This window comes from Symphalangus syndactylus, chromosome 17 (assembly GCF_028878055.3).
Source record: "Symphalangus syndactylus isolate Jambi chromosome 17, NHGRI_mSymSyn1-v2.1_pri, whole genome shotgun sequence".
Classification (NCBI taxonomy): domain Eukaryota; kingdom Metazoa; phylum Chordata; class Mammalia; order Primates; family Hylobatidae; genus Symphalangus; species Symphalangus syndactylus.
Genome location: NC_072439.2, coordinates 20,807,603 through 20,821,368, shown reverse-complemented (window position 1 = coordinate 20,821,368; position 13,766 = coordinate 20,807,603). Strand labels below are relative to the sequence as shown.

The window sequence follows — 13,766 nt, the reverse complement described above, 5'->3', positions numbered from 1 at the left end:
ACATGGACAGGCCCTGAGCCACAGCTCAGCCAACAGACACGGAGAGGGAGTGTCCCCCTGAAGCCTTCCCCAAGGACAGCAGAACCCAGAGCCTCCCACCTCCCTCCACCACAGTCCTCTCTTCCCAGGACACACAGGACACCTCCTCCACACCTAGGAGCTAGGGATCCTCCCAAGACCCCCAGGCCTGGGTATCTGTCCCCGGGTCAGAGGCCAGGCTGGTGACACTGAAGATAGCAGGTGGGTCCTTCCCAGCCATCGCCCAGTGAGCCCCTTTCTATCCCCCAGAGCCACCTCAGTCACCTTCCTGCTAGGCATCATCCCGCCTTCCTGGAGCACTGGAGAGCATGGGGAGACCCAGGGCCCAGCTGGTTTTCTGTGTCATAAAGGGAACTAATCTACCTGCTGTGACAGAACCGAGGCCAGAACACAGCAGAGGCCAGCACTGGGGAGAGTGAGTCCTCCTGTTATGGGGACCCCATCAGCGTTGCTTCTCAAAGCTTTGCCGAGGGAACCAAATATAGGCAAAAAGGAAGGAGAAAGGAGGGACAAGGGGGGCAGGACTGAGAGGGGAGGGGACAGAGAGACATTGTGGGCAGAGCCCCGCCCTTGCCCATGAACCTAGGAAGTGCTGGTGCCTGAGAGGAGGCTCAGCACAGAGGGAGGAAGGACAGCAGAGTGGACAGTCACAGTAGCCCTGACTAGAGCATTCCTGGAGCCCAAGCTCCTCTCCACAGAGGAGGACAGAGCAGGCAGCAGAGACCATGTGGCCCCCCTCAGCTCATCCCCACAGAGAATGCATCCCCTGGCAGGGCCTCCTGCTCACAGGTGAAGGGAGGACTCCCTGGGAGTGGGTGGGACGAGGGAGCACAGAGACTGGCTGGCGTCTCCTGGGGAGGATGTGGCTCTGAGAGGAGACAGAGGGCTTTTGTTGGACACTTAGGGGAGAGAACATCTAAGGAGAACCAACAAATCCAAGCGAACTGGAATTGCCAAGGGGCAAAACAATCTCAATTGGTCCGTGTTTTCAAGTTCATTGTCAGTGGCCACTACATTTTGAAAATAATAATAAAACTATATCACAGTGACAATTTAAATAAAAACACCACCAGGGCATGAAACTCTGTCTTCATCCGCCAACCTCAGACATTGGCAAATAAACGCCAGGATATGGAAGGCCCTGGGAACGCTCATGAACTCATCCACAGGAGTCTGCAGCCTGTCCCAGGCACTGGGGATGCAACCAAGATCACACACGTCCCCGCCCTCACAGAGCTCACGATCTCATGGGGAGGAAGACAGACACCCAAAGAGATCAAGAATGTGAGGTCAGGTGCTGACAAGAGCCCTGGAGGGAACAGAGCTGGGAAAGGTCAGAAAGGGAAGGCCCGGGGTCTCTAGAGGAGGCTTCAGGGAAGAAGTCTCCCAGGGATTCCCTTGTGTAAGTAGGAACCGAAGGCAGTGGGGAGGGAACCGTGCAGACCCCTGGGAAAGAGGGTTCCACACAGGGAAATGCCAAGGAATGAGGGTCATGCTGCTGACTTTGACTCGGTAGAACACACACACACACACACACACACACACACACACACACACACACACCTTAAGGCTGAGGGGTGAAGAGACCTGCACCCAGGACCCCGTCTGTCCATGCCAATGCATAGGTCCAAATATTGACTGATATTCTCTCCCCTTCCTAGCCTCACTTTTAACCTTCTGGAACGCGCCTACCACTGCCAGGCTCTTTATTGTATCAGTGCCCTTTGAAGCTGCTGAAGGGGAGAATGTTCATCTCTCTGTGGTTTATCTGCCCAAGAATCTTTACAGCTATGGCTGGTACAAAGGGAAAACGGTGGAGCCCAAGCGGCTAATCGCAGCATATGTAATAGACACTCACGTTAGGACTCCAGGGCCTGCATACAGCGGTCGAGAGACAATATCACTCAGTGGAGATCTGCATTTCCAGAACGTCACCCTGGAGGACACGGGATACTACACCCTACAAGTCACATACAGAAATTCTCAGACTGACCAGGCATCTCACCATCTCCGTGTATACGGTAAGTGATTCCTCCATGCCTCTGGGTATTGGGGGTCAGTTCTGCTTCGCACACACAGGATTGTCAGGCCTCGGCTGTGCCTGGGTCCCCCTCTGCATTACGTCCCATGTTGGGGTTTGGGCATTTAGTGCAGGACACACCCAGGGGAGACAAACTATAACAGATAAGAATTCCTTTCCCTTATCCGGACTCCGTGGAAATTCGCTACGGCAAGAAGGACAGTCTGATGCAGGAGATGCGGCGGGGGAAGATCAGTCTCAGTCCAACCCCCTTTGGCCTCCTCCTCATAGACATGACCTGAGAAAGATCTTCTTACACGACTCAGTCAGGGCCTGGCCTGAGGATCCGCCCAGAGAAGCTCAGCCCTTGAAGCCCCTGCCCCAGACCCCTGTCCCGAGATCCTGACTCCAGATGACCCTGGGGAGCCTGTGCCAGGGCTGGGTTGTGGCTTCCTGGGCAGGGCTGAATGTGAGCAAGGATTTACCAGCTGTCCCAGGGCCATGGTTCCTAGAGCTGGTCACCAGGCAGGGCTCAGCCCCCAGAGCCTCATCTGGGCAAGGGCAGAGCCTCATCTTTCACCTGAGAGTCAGAGTGGAGAGGACAGACAAATAAGCTTCCCAGGCCATTAAACTGGATGGGAAACTTAAAAGATGTCCCAGGAAGTACACTGTCCTCGGAAGGAGGGACAGCAGAGAAAAGACACTCTGGACCGCTCCTTCTCCACCAGGAATCAGGCCCAGAGAACTCTTTTTTTTGGAGTAAAATAATAATAGATGATGTTTATTTGGAGCTATTCTGTGCCAAGCTTTAGGTCAGGTAATTGTAAATATTTTAATGTTAATTTACAGAGAGGATGGCAAGCCAGGGACCATTTACATTTACCCCATTTTATTAAAGAAAAATTGCATCAGCATCACACAGGCTGTGGGTGCTCAAAGTCACACTACCGTGTGTCTGCAGCCCAGAATCTGGTCGTGGCCACCACCGTGGGGCATCTGTGGACCCCAGGACCAGATGTTGGTTCAGCTCCTTTCTTCTTGGGCATCCTCAGCTCAGAGAGGGAGATTCTGATCTGAGGAATGAGGGGCAAATGGAGAATTAGTCAGTTTTTACTTAGAACGAAATCACCTGTCTCAACTATCAGACTCAATGCCAGGATTGTCCAAGCGTCTCCATCAGATCCACATCCCTTCCCTCACTGGACGTGAAATCATGAATTTCTTGGTTTGTTGATGTCACTCCCACAGGAGGATGAAGGAAAGGACTCAACTTTCTTTCCCCACTACACCCTGTACCTGCATAGGGCCCAACTGAGACACACACTCAGTAGTTCTCTGATGAAGGAGGGAGGGAATTAACGAAAAAAGAAAGGAATAATCATAACCTCTTTACAGACTGGATCCTGGATGTAGGATCCTAGGAGGAGCTGGCCACACCTCTTCCCTGTCCCTTAGGGGCTGAGACCCATGTTCCATTTCTCTGACTGCCTGCTCCTAAAGCCACCCCAGGAATCACATCTCATGTGACTCTGGGGCTGCTCATCTGTGGGAGGGTTTTCAGGGCTCCCTGGTCCTGGTCTGGGCAGCTGGGTCCTCCTGGTCCCTGGGGTCTCTGAGGTCACTGTAGTCCCAACTGCTCACTGCTATGGGTGTCTCTGGTTCTCTCTGCTCCTCCCTGTCCTTCGTCTTTCTCCTCCTTTATTAACAGGGGAATGTTCTAAATTTGAGATCTCTGAGGATGCAGCATTGCCCCAAGACACTTTCTGTTGGTCACTCTATCCACAGAGTCAGTGGCTCAGCCCTCCATCCAAGCCAGCAGCACCGCAGTCACAGAGAAGGGCTCCGTGGTCCTGACCTGCCTCACAAATAACGCTGGAACCTCTTTTCAGTGGATTTTTCAATAACCAGAGTCTGCAGGTCACGAAGAGGATGAAGCTGTCCTGGTTTAACCATGTGCTCACCATAGGCCCCATCAGGCAGGAGGATGCCGGGGAGTATCAGCGTGAGGTCTCCAACCCAGTCAGCTCCAACAGGAGTGACCCCCTCAAGCTGATTGTAAAATGTGAGTGCCCCTCGGCCCCTCTCACTCCTTTCCTTGTATATTTTCCTAGGAGGGAGTAGGGGGTGTAAAATGATACACGGAATAAGAAGGATGAGATTCCTTCAGAGCCTGGAGAGCAATGTGGGCAAGAACTCAGGGATTTGACTCATCCAGTTATCATCGTGGTTACAATAGGTACCAGGTATTTGACCTTGGGCAAGACACTCAACCTCCTGGGCCTCAGTTTCCTCATCTGTAGAATTGTTACAAACACCTGGATCTCAGGGTGGTTGTGAGGATATTTATTCAGAGATTAATGCGATTAAAGCCCTTAACAAGGTCGTGCACAGAGCCAGGGCTCAATCAGTGCTATCAATATCGACTGGTATTATTTTTATGAACTTTGTGGTTATTAGCTGTTAAGTTGAGCAGACTTTGGTTACTTTTTTGTTGTATCACTTACCAGTTCTGTGATCTTAATTGAAGTACTGAAACTATAAGTTTCAGATTCTAAATTGGCAGATGGGATTCCACCCTGTTTGGAAAAACTCAAACTGTGTTTTTCCTCTGCTCTCACTCCACAATAACAATCACCAACACAGACACACTTCTGTGACCAAATGTGATGGGGGGGGGGTTTCTCCCACACACCCAGCAGCCAATCAGTTCTGCACCATACATCAGCGAGGTGTCCTCCAATTCCATCCTGACACTATCTACCTGGAGACAGCAGCAAGAGGCTCAGTCCCACAAAATTGCCCCCACCTTCCCACCGGTCACAAGTCTGGGCCTCCAGAGCTTCTTATGACTGGCTTCATGTTGAGGTTTCCATGACTCCCTGTTTGGATTGGATTAGTTTGCTCAAACAGCTCTCAGGACTCAGGGAAACACATACTTAGGTTTACCGGTTTATAATAAAGGACTTTACAAAGGATGCAGATGAAGAGATGCACAGAGCATGGCATGTGGGAAGGGGTGTAGAGCTTCCATGTCCTCCCCAGATGCACCACACTCCAGAAACTTCCACAGGTTCAGCTCTTCAAACCCAGTCCTTTTGGGGTTCATGACATAGATATGATTGATTCAATCATTGGCCATTAATTGATTCATTGGTCATTGGTGATTAATTCAAACTCCAGGTCCCTCCCCAGGAATTGGGGGTGAGGTTGAAAGTCCTAACCCTCTAATCCTGCCTGCGTCAGTGACCAGCCTCATTCTGAAGCTGCCTAGGGGCTGCCAGTCATCAATCAATTATTAGCTTGAAAAAGACATCGCTCTGGAGATTCTAAGGACTTTAGAGTCACATACCAGAAAATGGGTGTATTAGTCTGTTAGGAGCAAGCCCCCCAAAATCTGGCCATAAACTGGCCCCAAAGCTGGCCATAAACAAAATCTCTGCAGCACTGTAACGTGTTCATAATGGCCCTAATGCCCAAGCTGGAAGGTTATGGGTTTACAGGAATGAGGGCAAGGAACACCTGTCCTGCCCAGGGCGGAAAACCGCTTAAAGGCATTCTTAAGCCACAGGCAATAGCATGAGTGATCTGCGTCTTAAGGGCATGTTCCTGCTGCAGTTAACTAGCCCAACCTATTCCTTTAATTCTGCCCATCCCTTCGTTTCCCATAAGGGATACTTTTAGTTAATTTAATACCTATAGAAACAATGCTAATGACTGGTTTGCTGTGAATTCCGTAATAGTTAGATAGTTAGTGAAATGTCCTGTAAATGCCAGTTAGGCCTATTTGGTCTAGTGTGTAGTTTAACTTTGAAGTTTCTTTGTTGATTTTCTGTCTGAAAGATCTGGCCATTGCTGAGAGCAGGGTGTTAAAGTGCCCTAATTAATACTGTGTTCCAGTCTATCTCTCCTTTTAGATCTACTACTGTTTGCTTTAGATACTTGGGAGACTTGGGGGCTCAAGTGTTGGATGCATAGATATGTATAATTGGCATCTCGTCTTGCTGAACTGAGCACTTTATCATTACATAGTGACTTTCTTTGTCTCTTTTTATAGTCTTCGATTTGTAGTTTATCTTATATCATTATAGCTACTCCTGCTGTCTTTTGGTTTCCACTTGCATGAAATATCTTTTTCCACTCCTTCACTTTCAGTCTATTTGTATCTTTTTACGTGAAGTGGGTTTCTTGTAGGCAGCATATAGGCAGCATTCAGCCACTCTACGCCTTTTAATTGGAGAATAGAGTTCATTTCTATTCAGTGTTCAATATTTTTAAGTAAGAACTTACTACTGCCATTTTGTTGCCTGTCTTCTGGTTGTTTTGTAACTCCCCTCTTTCTTTCTTCATTTTTTACTGTCTTTCTTGTGGTTGATTGTCTCTGGTAGTGTGTTTTCAGTCATTGTTTTTTATTTTTAGTGGATCTATCATAGGTTTTTTTGCATTGCAGTTACCGTAAGACTTCCAAAAACATCTTATAGATATAACAGGATATCTTCAAGAGAAGAACAGGTAACAAATTATCTTAGATCACAAAGAAAATAATAGAAACAAAAAACCCCCAAAAAACTCTACTCTTTAATTTCATCCTTCACAAATTTTGACTTTGTCTCTATTTACATATTTTATATTACCTTTCTCCAAACAGGTAGCTGTTTTTTTTTTAAGACAGAGTCTAACTCTGTCACTCAGGCTGGAGTGCAGTGATGCAATTTCAGCTCACTGCAACCTCCGCCTCCTGGGTTCAAGCAATTCTCCTGCCCCAGCCTCCCAAGTAGCTGTAACTACAGGCATGTGCCACCACACCCTGCAAATTTTTGTGTTTTTTTGGTAGAGATGTGGTTTCACCATTTTGACCAGGCTGGTCCTGAACTCTTGACCTCAAGGAATCTGCCAACCTTGGCCTCCTAAAGTGTATTATTGTTTTTGATAGATTTATATTTTGAGACTCACGCTAGAGTTACGATTGGATTACTTTCCATAATTACAGTATTTGAGTATTCTGGGTTTGTCTACGTACTTAATTTCACCAGTGGATTTTATACCTTCAAATGTTGTTGTGGTGGTTGTTTTGCATGTTAGTGGTTTTTTTTACTTTCACATTGAAGTATTTAGTATTTACCCTTTAGTATTTACAGGAAGACTAGTCTGACGGTGGCGAATTATCTCAGCTTTTGTTTGTCCAGGAAACTTTATCTCTCCTTTATATTGAAGGATAACTTCGTTGGATAAAGTATTCTCAAATGTCAATATTTTTTCAGCATTTTGAAAATGTCATGTCACTCCCTCCTGGTCTGTATTATTTCCATTGAAATCTGTTGCCACAGAATTGGAGCTTCTTTATGTCATTTGCTTCTTTTCTCTTGCTGTTTTAAAATCTTCTCTTTGCCCTTGACTTTTGAGAATTCGATTATTTTATGCCTTGGGGGAGTCTTATTTGGGTTGATTCTTTCCTCTGATCCATTCTGCTGTTGAGAGACTCTAATGAATTTTCCTGTTCAGCAAATGTATTTCTCAATTCCAAGATTCCTGTTTGTTTTCTTTAAATTATTTCAATCCCTTTGTTAAATTTCTCTGATAAATTTCTGAACTGCTTTTTCATGTTTTCTTGAAGATCACTGAGTTTCCTTAAAACTGCAGTTTTGAATTCTTGATTAGAGAGCTCACACATCACCATCTCATCAGGATCAGTCACTTGTTCCTCACTTTGTCCATGTAGAGAGATCATGGTTACCTGCTTACTGTTTCTTGTGGATGTAAGTCCAGGTCTTTACATTGAAGAATTCATTATTTATTTTAGTTGTTGTCTGGCTTGTTTTGATTTTTATTGGATATATTTTCTTAGAGTTCTTTACTGCTAGGTCACTACCTACTTTTCATCTCTAAGTTACCTTTAGGGTTTACCTTGGCCCTAGTAAATGATCAGAGTGTGCCCTTCCTAACTGAGGGAGTTCCCAAAGGGGATATCCTGGCAGTGTGGGAAAGCTGGCTAGATGTCCATGCCCAGGATACCTGTGAAACAAACCTACTACAACATGGAGCTGCTGAAAAACCAGTCTGATTTCATGTCTCCCTTGGCTGTTACACAGCGGAGTTTCCAGGGAAGGAGATGGTAGTCCTGCCTCCCCACTCTCTGACTGTCCTCAGGGAAATTTCTCCCTTCACGCACTCACGATGCTTCTTGTGGGTTAAGGCAGGGAGAGGGAACCCAGGATTGTGCAGAAACTGGTTGCCCACATTGATCTTACATTTCCCAGTGTAGAAACCATGAGTTGGGGCAAAATTTTCCACACACCTGGTACCAGACAGAAAGGGGTAAGGAGGGACATTACAGATGGGGAAATCTGATTCTTTTATCATCTGTCTGGAGTTTTTTTCACTTCTCTGTGTCTCTGAAAATTGTTTCATTTTCATGTTTGAGTTCTGGAATATTTCTGGTAATAATTTTGGTGTTGTATATTTGTTTTTGGTTTTCTGTGTGAAGCCAGCTTGCTTCTATGCCACCATTTTGGAACTGGAACTGAGATATACAATTTTGATATCTACTGTGTGGCTCTGTGAGGCAACAGATTCCCAGGGGTTGGTTGGTTGGTTTGTTTGTTTGTTGTTTGTTCCAGATTTGGCAACTGTCAAAATTGGGCTATGAAATGGAGAAGCAGTATGGATAATCACCCCATTACTTACTAGGTTTAATGTAATAAGTTTTAATCCTTAAAGGCCCCATTTCAGCTCCATTGGGCCATATTCACCATCCTAACTGAGGTTTCATGGGATCCCATTTTATCAAGCCAATGTCTAAGTACCAAAAACACTTCTATTCTATTTATTGTCTCAGAGCACCTATGTCCAATAGAGAATGTTTTACAGCAATGGGTACATGACTCCGGGAAATTTAGACAAGGCTACAGGTAAATTGAGGCATACTTGTTTTTTTTCAATTTTATATTTAGTTTTCTTCTCAAGATAATAGGGACAGAGTGTTTAAATTTATGGGATTCCCATGTGTGGCTACAATTTGAGCCCCAGTATTGATTAAATCCACGAATATTTGTCCATTAGTGTGTTTAGCAAATATAAAGTTAAATTAGATCCTATGTTGTGGAGACACAAAAGCAAATTGGTGCCCTTTTAAAAATCTTTTTTTACATAAATTCCTTAATATATAAGTTAATAAATGAATCTTGAATTTCCAATAGAATCAAAGTATGAAATTTTACTTTGATTTAGTTACATATTATACATACATAATTTAACTATTTATTATATATTTATATTAAAATATTGTATGTGTATATATTTAATTACTTTTTATTTTTTCCTCCTATATCTAGGGGTTTGTTGTAAATGAATAAGTAACCCAGGGCTAGCATTATGTTTGCTAGACCTGTGGTTTGCTCAGTACTTAAAGTTTAAAGTTTCTCTTTTATTTTTCTTGGATTTGTAGTCAATCGAAGTGGTAGTTTCTTTTCTTGGGGGGTGACGTCAGCCACCTAAAGCTGAGATTCTTGTTTTCTGTCTCCAGAATGATAAGAGGAAAAGAGGGAGGAGGAAAGGGTCTCATTGACTCTAGGGAGTAGCCTCTCTCTGGGATGACTCCACAACAAGAATGAAACAAGCCCGTCCTTTTTTTTTTTTTTTTTTTTTTGAGACGAAGTCTCACTCTGTCGCCCAGGCTGGAGTACAGTGGCGCGATCTTGGCTCACTGCCATTTCTGCCTCCCGGGTTCAAGCGATTCTCCAGCCTTGGCCACAAAGTAGCTGGGATTACAGGCACCTGCCACCATGCCCAGCTAATTTTTTGTATTTTTAGTAGAGGCGAGGTTTCACCATGTTGGTCAGGCTGGTCTTGAACTCCTGACCTCAGTTGATCCACCCACCTTGGCCTCCCAAAGTGCTGGGATTACAGGTGTGAGCCACCGCTCCCAGCCCAAGTGCATCTTTTAAGCAAAATCTTTAAAATGGCTTGTATTTCTAGACGGCTAATGTCTTTTTCTTTTTCTTCTTTCTGTCTTTGGATGTTTACTTGACAAGTTCCTGATGGTACCCAAAGCCCCCTGTTGTTTTAATCTTACAACTTGTTAGCAGAATAAAATTGAGGGTGGCCTCCACGTGCACCAGCCTCCATGTGCACCAGCCTCCTAGGCAGCTGCTTCTCTTTCCAAGGTGACCCAATCAACCCCTGAGGTGTTGATTGTGCAACCACAACAAGAAATGCAGAAACAAGGGAGCCACTAGCCTGGGATTGCCCCATCAGCATGAAGCCATGGCTGTGTCTGCAGGGATTATCCATGGCCCAGGGCCTAAAATTCTCATCCACTTAGTGACTGCAGACACTGCCGGTCTAACCAGGGGCAGCCTCCCGACAAGACTTTACTAAATGGCACTCTGCTAGTGCCATTCATCAGGAGAACCACAGCTTCTCCACACGCTGTCACCCATTTGCTTTGCTAACTGTAATGGTATCTTGCCCTGGTCCCATAGCTCACCTTGGCTCAACCTTGGGACAGTGAAAGAAAAAGTCAATACATGGCACCTCCATGGGGAAAATAAATGGGAAATGTCACTCTTCACACTAAGGAGGAGTGGAGTTCACCCTCTGTGGATGCCTTCCCTATTAGGATTCCAGAAACACACCTAGCCCTTGCCCTAGATGGAGAATCCCCCTTCGCATGGGGTAGACCACCTTGGGAGCACATTACAAGTTCCTACTCAGTAACAATTTGGGGAGAACAACCTGGCAGCACTCTACAGCAGCAACACAGCAGCACACAGCGGAGCAACTGAATTGCACTGAACAGAACAGCCTCACCAGTGAGGCAGCCACACCGGCGAGGATGTTAAAAGCCTCAGCAGCTCTGAGACATCTTGTGCTAAACTGAAGAGATACTCTCTCTTGTGCCGACTACACCAATTTCTTAAATTTGCGATCTTTAAGATGCAGAGCTCTTGCCAATGATTGCAAGAGACATAAGATGAAAATAAAGACTTATTACTTACAGGTCCTGGGGGATACAGGCGCTGTCTGGAGGACACACACACACGCACACATACACACACACACACAGGTCAGGGGCAGTATGGGGAGGACAGAGGGGGAACCCATGGGTCAAGGCCTTTATTAGGGTACAGAATATTATCCAAACATATTTTCCTCAGGGAGTTTTAATGGATGGGTTTAATGCAAGCAGACATGAGACCCAGGTGATTAGAGGTGGTCACTGCAGCATGCAGGATATGGGGTCAGTGGGGCAGTCATACGGGCCATATCCGGAAGTCCCATAGGGAGGAGGTCACCAGGAGGCCATTGTATAAAGCAGATATCTGATCAATCACATTGAGGAACTGGAAGGAGGTGAAGAACTGGAAACCATTTCAAAGGTAACTGAGCCCTTCTTCTGGTATGAGAAAGTCCAACTTCTATCCAAAACAGATGCCAAGGCATTGTAAAATTGTAAACATTCACAAATACTTTTGATGTGTTCTTATTTTGCTGACTTCTAGTTTTTACAGCCCAAGTATCATCAACTTTCATTCTTATTTGGCAACATTCTGTTAGGTGCAGCATGTATGGAGGGCACCTCCTTTATTAATACATGTGGATTTGCTCTAATTGTGGTTTTTTCATTGGTTCCATTGCATGGCTACACTACAATCTTTTACCCACACCCCTGTTGCTGGATTTGAGGCTGCTCCTCACTTGTCACATTGACATGACCTTCTGCAGTGAGCATCCTCGTACACATATCTCTACCATGTGGAGTACTGTTCCTGGAGCTCATTCATTCAACATGTATTTATGAAGTACCCTGTGCTGGGCTATTGGCTGGTCTCTGGCTTTAGCAGAGACAGAACAGGTAAGTTCAGCCTTCTCAGAGCTCACAGCACAGGCAGGCCTTCAGAAGTAGGATAGTGGTCAGAGCGTGTGCGCGTTAAACATGATAAGGTCAATGTTGCTGTAGGGACTAAACTGCAGTCCCAGAAGTATATGAGAATATCCGTCTCCATGTCCTCACCTTTCTTGGCATAATTATTTGAGTACTGCACGTGTTCCTGTGTCCTATTCTTTGCCCACACATCATCCATATTTACCCTCTTAACCGTCCATCCTCCACCTTGTCCCTAAGTGCTGTTGTAATATCCCTGTGGTAGACTAGATGCCAGGAGCCCTGAGATATCCTAAGCAGCTCCCTCTGCCAGTCCTTCCAAGAGTTTTGGTTCCACAGGTGACACACCTGAACACAGGTGATCCCTGCAAAACCTGTGATTGCCACGCAAGGGCTGACAGTGAGTGGTGGGTGTTCTAGGAGGGGCCACCAGCTCCATATGCAGGGTCAGAGAAGACTGAGCAGAGCAGGAGGCTGATGACTTTGACCACAAGGTAGGTAGGTGGGTCTGTTTGGCTTTATAGGGAAGGGAAGGGAAGACAAGGGAAGACGAAGGAACAGGGGTGGGGAAGGGAAGGTGAGGGGATGGGGGAGGGGAAGGGGGAGGGGAAAAGGGAAGGGGAAAGGCAAGGGAACTGGTGGGCATTGCAGCCAACAACACAAAGGTTGGAACCTGCCTCTGGGGACCAAGAACAGCAGGGAGGCCACCCAGGATGCAGCTGAGGAGGGAAGACGTGGGGAGCAGTGGATCTAGGGAAGAAGCAGACTGTGATTGACCTTGGGGGCTGGGCGGTGAGCAGAGGTGTGTTACGTGTGTCTGTCCCAGTCACAGATATGAGGAGGGGTGGGGCCGCAAGTGGCACCTGGTTCGGTGGGATTTCCTAATATCTGCCAGTTCATCAGAGCCTCTCCATGTAGCGGGTCAGTATAGATCTGAGGCTGTGTCTGGGAGAGGGAGCTGGTGGTCCAAGGCAGCCTGTGGTGCTCACTGTCCCTAGGGGTGGGAGGAGAGGGATGAGGACACCCCTGCGCAGTGAAGCCTCAGGTGTGTGGAGCCACAGGTATCTCACCTGGTGATTCTCATCAGACACGTGCGTTGGGTGAGGATGTCAGGGCCAGAGTCGCCGTCATTTTTTCTTAAAATGCACATGGCATGGACCCAGGTATTCAGGGACCCAGAGAACAAGGCCCCTGGTGAGAGAGGGTTGCATGGGGCTGAGCAGTTTCATGTGCTCAGAGTGGGAGGGACACCTGAAAAGACAAAGCCTCAATCCTACCTGTCAGGAGCCATGCCTATTTCCAGGAGAGATGACAAGGGATGACCCAGGACAGACATTGAATGTGAGGACAGGGCAGAGAGGACGCTGGTGGCTTCTCAGGTGTGGGAATGTGAAGTGGGGTTTGTTCCCATCCAACGGCACAGAAGCCCTCTAGTGTACCCTGAGTGCTGTGTGTGACCAGCAGGGACACTGGATGGGTTGGACCTGTGCCTCTTGAAGGCAGGGCTGCGTCTGTAGGACCAGAGATGCCTCTGTGGGTAAGAGGTGATGGGAATGAGGAAGATGGGGGTGACTGTGAACCTATTTTAGTTCCCTGGGGATGTGTGCTGAAGAGGAAGTGGCCTAGAACATTCCTTTTCTGGGTAAAGTGAAGCGGGGAAGCAGTGTGGATTCCTTTTTTTTTTTTTTTTTTTTTTTGAGATAGCGCCTCACTCTATCTCCCAGGCTGGAGTGCAGTGGCGCGATCTCAGCTCACTGCAACCTGTGTCTCCCGGGTTCAAGCAATTCTCCTGCCTCAGCCTCCCGAGCAGCCAGGACTACAGGCATG

General features: G+C 46.8%; 1 protein-coding gene across 1 annotated transcript; it reads left to right on the top strand.

Annotated features, from left to right (window-relative positions):
• The first annotated feature begins 764 nt into the window (after positions 1-764).
• On the top strand, positions 765-10,839 carry CEACAM21 (CEA cell adhesion molecule 21). Its single transcript, XM_055250799.1, is given in 5 exon segments — positions 765-828; positions 1,701-2,060; positions 3,845-3,954; positions 3,956-4,121; positions 10,706-10,839. Coding segments are annotated over 5 exon segments (834 nt in total).
• The last annotated feature ends 2,927 nt before the right edge of the window (positions 10,840-13,766 follow it).